This window comes from Nanorana parkeri, unplaced genomic scaffold (genome assembly GCF_000935625.1).
Source record: "Nanorana parkeri isolate BGI_ZX_2015 unplaced genomic scaffold, ASM93562v1 scaffold100, whole genome shotgun sequence".
Taxonomy (NCBI): Eukaryota; Metazoa; Chordata; class Amphibia; order Anura; family Dicroglossidae; genus Nanorana; species Nanorana parkeri.
This window is the reverse complement of record NW_017306368.1, coordinates 384,759-396,187: the sequence shown is the minus strand read 5'-3', so window position 1 is coordinate 396,187 and position 11,429 is coordinate 384,759. Positions and strand designations below refer to the sequence as shown.

Here is an 11,429-nt window from a genome sequence, read left to right as displayed (position 1 = left end):
TTTTTGCCCTAGCAACTGAACCTCTGGCTGCCGTGATCAGGGTCTATACAAATATAAAAGGGCTGTCAATACATTCTTTGGAAGAGCGAATCTCATATACAGATGATACCTTATTTGTCAAACCCTAATATTTATGTTAATTTTATTGGTATCTATCTACCAGTAGCTGCCTCATTTCCCACCCTCGGCTTATATTCGGGTCAATACTTTTTCCCAGTTTTTTTTTTGGTCAAATTAGGTACCTCCTTAACATCCTTAAAAAGAACTTCCTCCCACAATTTCTGTATATTCTCACTGTCAAATTTTTAGAAGATATTTTAGAACAATTGACTCAATTGGGTGGCTATGGAGACATTACAGCTTCCTCAGCCAGTGGCAGGTATGGCCTTTACAAATTTTTATTTGATTTAGCAGCACAGTTGGTTACAGTGCATGATTGGTTGGTCCCTAAAGTGGGCCTGTATGGCTACGCAAGCTACCATTGTTACATATTTTGTGTCCCTTCACAATTCGGTCCACCCAGTTCCCACCCTGGTTCTACCATTATTTCTACTACGATTCATAGAAATATTGACAGGAGAGATGTTGCTGCAGCTCTGTAGCGCACATATGCCTCCTTAAGTCCCTTCTTTAGAGCAAAATGTGTGGGAAGTTTAAACAGCAGTTTAGGCACAGAACAGTGCCCGGCTCCTGGAAAACACAAATCCACATAGCCCAAGCAGTAGAAATAAAAAAAAGAGGCCATCTACATAATTTGAACACACTAACCAGTATGCAAAGCATTGATAATGCAGAAAGAATATAAGATACCCACTCGAAATTAGCAGCTACTGTAGATGTTTCACACAGCCTCATGTACAAAAACAAAGGAAAAAAAATCCTCAGTACAGTAAATAGCCTGCAAGTCATCAACAAAATGAGCATTTAAAGATGGAGACCGGAACTAGCACACATATGGTTCTGATAACTCTGCACAGAATATCCAGATTGCTGGCCTGTCCTGATTAAGCAAAGTCCTGTGCCACTGGAAAACAAATGGATATCAAGGAAGGATGTCACCGCCAGGTGCAGGACTGTCGCAGAGAGAACACCCATATACTAACTGGGAAATTCTGTGGTTGATGGATAACTGGAGAGACTTCCAGAATCATCTGGCATGACTAACATTCTCCTGAGGACACCAAGAGTAACAAATGTGTGGTGGGAGGTCTTATAGCCTCAAGGGGGTAGGCTTCAGTTTATATGTGCCCAATGTCCATTTCTCATGTAGGTGCTTATTATAAAGATATGTCCCTCAAAGGTCTGTGGAGAAACAGCCATTGTATGAGATTTAGCTAAATTATTTGGATCTGTGTGAGCGACCAAATCTTGCTATCCTTTTCTAAATTCCTTATACAGGATTTTAAAAAGATTTTTTGCAATGCATAAAGTTTACTGAATAGGTACATTCTCAAATTGCTGCTCTCATATTCGGCATTGTCCAGTGCTACTGCCCAATGTAGAACCATTTACAAATGACAGGTGTAGGGAGAAGAGTACGGTCACATGACCTGCCAAACTCATGTGCCTGAAAGGACTCCACCAAATTCAATACATGGCCAGTTTCATACACTTTTTGGGAAACCTGGTAGGAAGATATCGATGTCATGGTTCCTGGCTATCCTACCACTAAGCCCACAAAACTATTGTGGCTGGAATTTGGCACTAACAGAATGAAAAATATATCAGAGTATAATGTATCCTTTAGTCATTATAATGATTGGAACAGTTATCTTGCCACCGAGGTCAATGAAGAGACAAAAAAAAAAAAAAGTTGGATAACATTCAAAAGTTCATTACCCCTGTTGGAGGAGTCTCCATGATACAACAAACTAATGATTCAAATTGGGGAAAGTGCCACTATCTTAACTGTTGCTGTAGGTAGGCAGACACAAAAATTAAGAAGCAGATATCTCAGAGACCAGATTCCCGAGAGATAAAAGATATGGGTGAGTGAATGAAACTGCCTACATCTACCTAAACTCTAGTTCTACGTGGCTATGCTCTTAATCGAGATATTTACCAGCAATAAGCAGGTTACATGTTCCTCCTCCAACCTTTGCTTTGTCAGGGCCTGTTCAACATCCCAGCCTGACGCAGTAGATCCAGTTCCAAAGCCCGTGCCTTTAGCCCAGTAAAGCTGTTGCTCTTCACATGTTCCACTATTATGAGTGGTCGAAACCTGTGGCTTAAGCAAAAATTAGGATGAAGAAAAAAAAAAAAAAAAAAAAACACATTCACATACACACAAGAAACTGTAAAATGGGAAAAAAAATGCCATTTCATTGTTTGTTGCAGCAATTGTTTTAGGAAGACATGATTTTACCCTCTTACTGTTAATGTTGAGAAAATTATTTAATAAATAGCCAACTTCAATAGCAGATTTATTAAATACATCTGAAGACCGGCTACAGAAGTATTACTATTTTGGTATCACAGCTTAGGTTGGTTCTCTGAATGCTGCAGAGTTTATTCTGCAATGAAATACAGAAAGGAATGCATACAGTCAGATAAAGACTGGTTGCTCTGGGATTATGGGATATTATAATCTATTCTGCTGTCTAGAAGGAAGTCTTCTAGTACATTTTTATTACAACCTTTTCAGTTCAGTGTAATGATGCCTCATACTTTGATTAACAATTTGATATAGGGGATCAATAATACAGAACACTGCTTTAGATACGTCATACTATTATGTAAGTTACCCAATAGCACTTTGCAAAGACCAATATATATTAGGATTGTCATAAGCTGCTGCGGAATAGAAAACTTCATAACTTTGTATGTTATAAAGCCTTGGTTCTCAACTGGTGGGTCGCGACCCCACTATTCAGTGGGTCGCCGCATGCCTTCCACTTTTCTAGGCGAGAGGCTCCTCTGCCTCCCCCTAGCGCAGCACTGTCAGTTCACACCGAACAGCCATTCAAAATATGCTGCCCGGTGCAGAGTATCAGCTTGAGGTGGGATGGGCTGGGGCTACAGCTATGAGGGAGCTCCATCCATGTGCATTGCTTACAGCTACCTCACGTCTCCTATAGAGTTGCCTGGACCGGAGTGATGTCACATTCTGGCTCCCAACACCTCTACAGGGCGCGCAAGGGAGCTGTACAAGCAATGCACATATGGATAGAGCTCCGTTACAGTATGGCAGTTCACACTGGATCCCCAAGGGTGAGGAGCCACTCCAGTTCTTGTAAGGTAGGGATATTGGGTGGACCTTAAAAAAAAAAAAAAAAAAAGGAGATTCTTTGGAGTGTGTGTGAGAATGTGTCTGTGGTTGTGTATGTCAGTGTTTTTGAGGGCCCATTCACACTAGTACAATGCATTAACACACTGTACCACACAATCACACCTACCGTGCATTCTGGTGTGGGAGGCGTGTTGTTGCCATTTAAATGTTACCCCAAACGCACCTCCCACCCACAGTTCGTATGCCCGCACCGGACCTCGTGGTACCCTAATGCCATGCGCTCCATTGCAGTGCGACTTGGGTCGCGACTTAATGACCAAGGACAAATGTGGATCCTGAGGTTACACAGGTTGAGAACCACTGTTAGATGAGTCTCTTACTGGATGCTTTACCCTGTGTAACACTGAATATAAACTATAGTTTGGATGTACTTCATTATGTTTTGTTATCAGTAAAATAGATAATCAAATGAGAATTCACAGAAAAAACAACCTGAAGTTAGGCTGCTGCCCCTGTATTTTCTTGTAGTGTCGATATATAAACAGGAAGCTAGGCCAAACCTTTCACACTGGTACTGCTTGCCAAGGAAGTAGCAATTGAGCCAAGTTTGAATACACTGGTGTACAACCGGTTTTGTTCAGCAACAAGAGGGCTGCACGGGGCCGACTGCAAACAGCACGGGGCCGACTTTCCGTCAAATCAAGAAGCCGGGAGGCAGGTCAGGAAGCCAATTTTAATCTGACCGGAAGTTCCGGTAACGGAGCATTTGGCAGAGTAGGAGTACTTGCCCAAATACTCGGTATCGGCACCGATACCCATACCGATACTAGTATCAATGCATCCCTAGGACATATTTTGCTACAGTGAGTCTTTAACCACTATGGGGGTTTTATTCCAAACAAACCTTTTGTAGTGTGCCACAGCTCAAAACAGCACTGTCTTCTCAAAACAGTTGAGCTAACTAATGAAATTCAGTTTTTTATTAAAAACATATCATTGCTTTCCGACCACATACACATACCTCTGTCTGATTAGAGCTGGAATTGGGTATCCGGGGTGCATGATGACTTAAGGCAGATAAACAAGCAAGAATGAGATGTATCGCCCCAATTTCAAGTGCCATGCGTCGCAGGAGCACACCATCATCTGTAGTGAGTGGCATAGAGCTGAATAGAGTGCGCAGAACATGAAATGGAAGAGTTGGTAGGACATTTGCAGATGGGGACTGTAAGATGTGACCTAATAAAAAGGAACATAGCAAATGATTAGTGTACAAAATGATTAATTTTAAAAGATAATTTTTTTTTTTTTATTCACCATAAAATGCACATAAAACCTTTACTCTTTGGGTTATACTATCGCCTACAGATGGATTGGACACTGGCAACCCCCCCTGGCAATCCTCCCTACTCGGCTCCATCCTCACCGACCCAACATAGGCCCCATTCAAGCTCGGAATTTTTGTGTGTGTGTTTAAAAAAATATTTATCTAAAAACCTGGCCCAAAAAAAAAGTAGCATCCTGAGCCATCTGTGCTGTCCTAAGCTAGGATGGATGGTCTGTTCAGTGCTGCTATCACAAAGGGGAGGGAGGGCAAATGTGCTTGAGTACAATTAGTGGTCGCTTGGAAATTGCAAACTTAAATGCAAACCGCATTAAAGTAATAGTAGGTGACCTTTTAAAATCAGGTTGGTCAAGGCTAATAGGAAAAGGATTGTCAAAAGGCATTGGGAGCTGGGCAATGCCAAGGAGGACATGTACCAGTGCAAAACATTTTGTTTAATAGGCGTGTGATATGTGTGCGTTTTCATGTGTGTGTGAGATGTGTGCGTTTTTAATGTGATTTATTTTGTGTGTTTTTATGCGTTAGTGAAATGTGTGCGAGCTGTGTTTTAATAAGCGCATCTGCTTCATTCCCTGTGAGATCTGTGTGTGTTTTAATGAGTTCGTGATATGCTTTTATGTGTGTGTTTCATAAGCATGTGATATGCGTGTGTTTATAAATGTATGATCATATGCGTTTGAATTTGTGAGTGTATAAATGTTTGAATATGTGTGTTTCCCTATTTTGGCTAAGCAGTGATGCTGGACTTTTTTTTTAAAACACCAGTGCCCAAACTAAAACACCACACTTTTCTTTTTTGAGTTCGCACTTTCAGATAAATTAATTGATTTTGCATTGCAGTTTGGGCACCCTGATTCAAAAAGTCATCACTGCCCTAGGACCAGACTACAGAACACCTCCTCTCCATAACATAGGGTCTGATATTTCCCTTTTAAAATCGAAAAAGAGATTGAGAACACAGAGTCCTCAATCTCTTTTTCTGTATCCCCCGTTATCAATGAACTGGAAGTTCCTGTTCATTGATAACATGACATAGTATGTTTACTATAACTACAACTATGAATGAACAGGAGGTGATATAGATCACTCCCATTCATTCATAATTGAGGATATAGTCAACATGCTATGGTCTCAATTATATACAAACACTCAGCGATCCTCTGACAGCTGTCACAAGAGGCTGAGCGAGCAGAGCAGGGAGAGCTCAGCCTCCTGTGACAGTGCGGGCTGTCTGCGCCCCCACACCACTCTGCGGGACTGTGATAGGAGAGACACAGGCCGCTCACAGAGCTCGGCCGGCTCTCACTTTCTCTCCTCCCCGCTGAGACACAGTAGCGCCCAGCGGGGCGGAAAGAAACCTGGGATGCGCCGATGTATCGGGTGGAAAATGCCACTTTTGGCATTTAGCCAAAAGTGGCATTTTCGGCCGATATATCGGTGCATCCCTACTGAAAACAATGCTATATGATATGGTCAGGAGAGGCAGAGACCCCAGGAACTTAACAGTTAGCAACATTAGTTGCAGTTTTTGAACAGATAGCTATTCTTTGTTTGACCTGCCAGTTCTCCAACCTGCAGGAAAAATGTAAACTTTGGGACTGCTGACGGTCATCTGAAAATATGGAATCTTGTCATTTTCATCTATTGGATATCAAAATGGGGTTTGGATATATCAATATCAAGTAAAAACCCCCTTAAATCCTGTGATTTTGCAGTTGAACAGAAAATGTATTCCTGGGCTTGTTTAGGTTACAACTATACAATTCTAATTCACAGAAATTAGGAACCGTTTAAAATACTTTTTATCTTGCAAGCACTGTGTAACTGTTGTGTTAGAGTGAAACTTAAAGTGCTTAAACTCGCATGCGCCGCCGCCATCTCCCTGGCATCGGGTGCTCAGGCTTCGGTTCTTGATTTGGCTAGAAGGGGGTAATTACTAACATACTATTATTATAACAGGATTTATATAGTGCGAACAGTTTGCGCAGCGCTTTACAACATAAGGAAGACATTACAATACAAGACGGTAAGGTACTAAACTACACATAAAAGGAATTAGCAGATGAGACTTTCCATCTGTATTTAATATCAAAGAGTCAATGGAATGCAGTATGTCATTTTAAAAACATTGTAACCCCAGAACGTATGCATTAGCAAATACAATATAGCTTTAAATCATAACACATATTGCAACTCTTCTTTGACTTATGTATCATAGTGTGTGTAGTGATCTTAACATGATACTTACTTCCTTCTCCATCATCTGTAACTCCCAGTACCAGGCGGAGTAGGCATTGGGCATGTTTTCTCTCCTTAAGCAGAACCTCAGCATACCCCGGGAGACGAAGGAAAAGACCAAATGCAGCCAAGGAGTGAGCAGGAATAGGGGACATGGTTTGCACAGCAGACTTGATTGGGGGAGGCTCTGAAGCAATAGTTTCAGGGGCTTCATAAACCAACTCTCCAGATTGTTCAATAGTAACCCACTCAAACTGATCGCTGTCCTTTGGTTTTTCTTGTGTTGTGGAGGATACAACAGGAGTACTCACCTATGAAATAAGTAAAAGTGGATTATTCTATTTGATTTAGGCAAGCGTAGCTCAAAGAACAAAGGCAAACTCTAAGGGAGCTACTGAGGCCCTTTGCTCTCTTGAGCCTAACATGACTGGTGTTAAGAGGTGTACTTGCATTTCCAAATTCTGGGATTCTTGACTGCCACACATAGCATACAAGGTTTGAAAGTCTATATTGTGTGAACAGGGGCTTATAAAAGCACACAACCCACAAAAGCATTCGACAAAAATAAAACAAAAGTTGAAGCTAAATAAGCTGCCTAAAACGGTTTATAAAGTAACCATTATAGAAATCCAAACCTACCTAGAAGAAATACATCAACACGCTCAACAGTCCCCAAACTAGCAACATTTTAGCCCATTAGACATCATAAACACATTTAGCCCTCCCATGACTGGAGTTTTATTCACGCTTAAATGCTCCAAGTGTAGAAGTCAGTTAACCTGACAATGACTGACTATTTTTTGTTTTACAGAGGGTGTGAGAAGACACACACACACACAGCAGAGCATTCAGCTCAGGTTCTCTGATGCAAGTTTATTTAATGTGCTCACAGAAAGGGGCATTTTACATTTGCACTTAAAGTGTGTTGCGGTAATGAAGGGGTGAACCACCAGTCATCTCCTGGTACTATTATAAATAATATATATGTTTGCGCATTGTGAGTACCTGAAACAGTCATAACAGAATAGAATTAAGTCTTACTTGCTGAATGACATCTGGGTAAAGCATAGGAAGCCGCTCAGCGATAAGGGCCAGCCCACCCATCCCTGCAAAAACTTGCAATGGAGACTGAATTGGGCAGGTTTCTAGCAAAGAGTCATCCAAAACTGATTCCATGCAGTCGTCTCCTGGACTTATTACTTCATCTTCAGGGCATGAACCCAAGAAATCACCATGCTCTTTAGAAAAAAACAAAAAAACAGACACAGTTGAAGACACCAAACTTATAATGCTACAACAATTATGTTTATAAATACTATACAATACCTTCAACCAGATACTACAATAGAACAGAATAGAGCTCAGCATGACTTTCTCATGGATATTAGAAAGTCATGAAAGAGCAGAATAAATCAGTGTCATGCCAGTATAAAAGTTGTGTGCAATACAGAAAAAAAAAAAATCCAAATACATGTAGTTTATTCTGTATTAAACATTTTACATTACAAGTTTTAATAAGGATAATACTGTTTGTATTGCCAGGAGTTTTGTTTAAAAGTGTCGGTTTACCGGAAGAAAAAAAATAAATCACAGCTTGAGATTCTAATAAGGAGGACGGTTCTCCCAATCCAGACAAACCATGCCCGGCTTGTTAAACCTCAAATAAAAGTATTATAGAGACAAACACAGAAATGATGTCTTCTCTGCCATTCACACGGTGCCTAGCCAGCTGCAGTGGCTTCTGTGGCAAGTACTGTACACAAAACCTCAGCTACATTAGAGGAAAGAAATTCCCAAAGCAACATAAGACATGCTTTAGCCACACGCAACAAAATCAGTCTTCAGAGGCAGGGACAGGCAAAACTGCCACAGCTCTGGTCCCAATAACGCAGCTAGAAATCCTCAGGTAATTGGCCTGACCTAAAAAAGCAGAGACCTGTGCTAACTGGGGCACATACAGTTTGTCATTGCTGAATGCAGGACCTTCGCAGGGAGAACACCAGTATACTTAATGATCTGGGAAAATCTGCACTTGTTGGCTAACTGGAAAGAATTCCAGAATTTTCCAACATCTGGTCTGAATCTACCAGTAGTTGTTAAAAGTAGAAAAATCTTCTAACTCAAGCAAACAATATAACAGAAGGGAAGAAAACATCTAGAGCTGCAGCTAACGATTATTTTCAAAATCGATTAGTTAGCCGATTATTAAGTTCGATTAATCGGATAAACAATAAAATAAAGTTTAAAAAATGGAGCAAGCCTGGAGCGGTGGAAGTAAAAAAGAAAAAAGATAGTGTGGTGTGCAATATAGTGAAATGGAAAGTGTAAAATTATACAGCAATGAATGCAGAATTGCATGGGCTATAGAGGACTACAAAACCCAGCAAAAGCACATTACCCACACTATTGCTGGGTTTTGTAGTCCTCTATAGCTGGTGGTATTTAGCATTGTACCACTTTATAATGTACTATTGCTGGTGGTATTCCGCATTGCGCTGTATAATGTATTATTGCTGGGACTTGTAGTCCTCTATACAGCGCAATGCAGAATATCACCAGCTATAGAGGAGAACAAATCCCAGCAATACATTATACATACAGTGTATAATGTATTGCTGGGATTTGTATTCCTATGTATAATGTACAGTACAATGTACCATCAGCTATAGAGAAATACAAATCCCTGCAATACATTATAGAGCAGCATGTGGGGGAAAGTGCAGGCTTACCTGAGCAGTCTTCCAGCAACTTGCTTCTGAGATCGGACCTGTCTATCAGCGGCTGTCATCCCCCCACCCCTGTTCCTCCTTACTACATCTCCCCGCGTGCCTTGCCGATCGTGGATGGGCAGGAAATGTGAGGCGGGGAGGAGGTGCGTTGTGTGGAGCGTGGATGCGAGCGGGTCTGGCAACGGCGAGCGTGAGGTGGGGAGGAGATGCGGCGCACAGCGTGTGGAGCTGTGAACAAGGCCAACTGATCGGAAGCCGATTAATCGATTGAAAAAGTTGACAACTTTTTCAATAATCGATTATAATCGATTATGTCGATTAGTTGTTGCAGCCCTAAAAACATCCATTCTCTCAATGATACTAAGAAAAACTAAGCAGGATTGGTGTGGAAGGGGTAATGTGCCCAAGGTCTATTTCTTCTTTAGGCGGTAGTATAACCTTAAGTTGCTTACTATTAAGCTGTGTCCCTCTATGGATGATAGAGGAAAAAATCGTTCTATCCATCCCACAAGGTAACCAAGGTCCCAAACGGAACCGCCATAGAGCTCGGAGTCTCCTCAATATTAAGCGTTTCCCGCACAGCGCGAACCAAGGCCACGACCAATTCGCGCTCCTGGACCATAAGGGAGGCCCCCGACACGTCGTCACTACCAGATTCCGCCTGGGAGGAGTCCCCCTGGTCTGGATGCGCGGCCGCAGCAGAAATTTCACCCTCTTCCTCCGAATCCCCAGAAAGGGCTGGGGAGGGAGCCGGCAAGGCGCGCTTTAGTGGAGGGCACTGCATCAGAGCGCGCTCAATACGGAACACAAAACTGTCCATAGCGGAGGAAAAAACCTCCAATGACAATGCAGCGCCAGCGGACCCCCCACCCGAAGATCCCGCAGGCATGAAGGGAGACTGGGAAAGGGGCGCAGAAGCACAGGCTGCGCAAAGAGGCGACGTGGGAGAGGTCCCTAAAGCGAGGCCGCAGCCCTCACAGGGCACTACGGCCAATCCGTCCCCACTGTCCATGCCCCCGGTAATACAGAGCCACAGGCAATTAGGGAGTACCCAGCAGGCACCGCCCCCACCGTGGTTGTCCCCAGCAACTGTCCTCCCGCAGGCAGACAACCCCCCTACAGCACCTGACTCCGTGTCCCAGCGCGTCCTCACCCGACCGCGTCCCGGCAAGAAAGACCGATCCGGCCGGGTGACGCGCTATTACAGGGACCGGGAAGCGGCGCACCGAAAGTGACGTCAGGAAGAGCACCACCATCCCATCCCCAGGGAGCCACAGCTGCTCCCGCAGGCCGGACAGGAACCAGGCAAGTCCTCACAGGGCCACAACACTGGCCCTATACACATACAGCTGTGCTGTATGTGTATAGGCAAATGTAGTTGGATCTGTATGTGCGTTATAATTAATCGAAATTAATCAATTAAACATTTTTTTGATTAATCGAACATGAAAATTGTAATCATTACCAGATATATATATATTAGTTACACAAGTTACACAAAAAGTATTATCTCATTCATTATGTGTTAAAGCTGAACTGCAGGTCAGGAGCTAAATGAACAGCTTAATCAAAAACACAACCGACACTAAAGGGGTAGCAGCACACTAGTGAAGCATCACTCTACTCTCTCCTCCTGCAAGAATACTGTATGGGCAGCGCATAACCAGCTGCTAGTGTTTGCTTTCCCAGTGGAAGTGGAAGTGCTGCTGGGCAGGAGGTCACAGGACACTGACACCACATCAGATTTAAGTACTGACACTGAATTTATTGAAAAATGATCTGTTACATATACAGTCTCTTGAACAATGGCTATGCCGTGCCGATTTCATATCATGGCAAAAGTAACAGACGGGGTCTGTCTGTTTAAAAAACAAAGTCTCCCCCCCCC

The 11,429-nt window shown here is 42.7% G+C and overlaps 1 protein-coding gene across 1 annotated transcript in view; it reads right to left on the bottom strand.

Annotated features, from left to right (window-relative positions):
* BIRC6 (baculoviral IAP repeat containing 6) overlaps positions 1-11,429 on the bottom strand; it is a 258,916-nt gene that overhangs the window by 86,015 nt on the left and 161,472 nt on the right. The window contains exons 63-66 of the mRNA XM_018552891.1: positions 7,854-8,050; positions 6,823-7,123; positions 4,251-4,468; positions 2,063-2,227 (exon numbers count right to left, since the gene is read on the bottom strand). Coding sequence (XP_018408393.1) covers positions 2,063-2,227; positions 4,251-4,468; positions 6,823-7,123; positions 7,854-8,050 — 881 coding nt within the window. The remainder of the gene's footprint in view (positions 1-2,062; positions 2,228-4,250; positions 4,469-6,822; positions 7,124-7,853; positions 8,051-11,429) is intronic.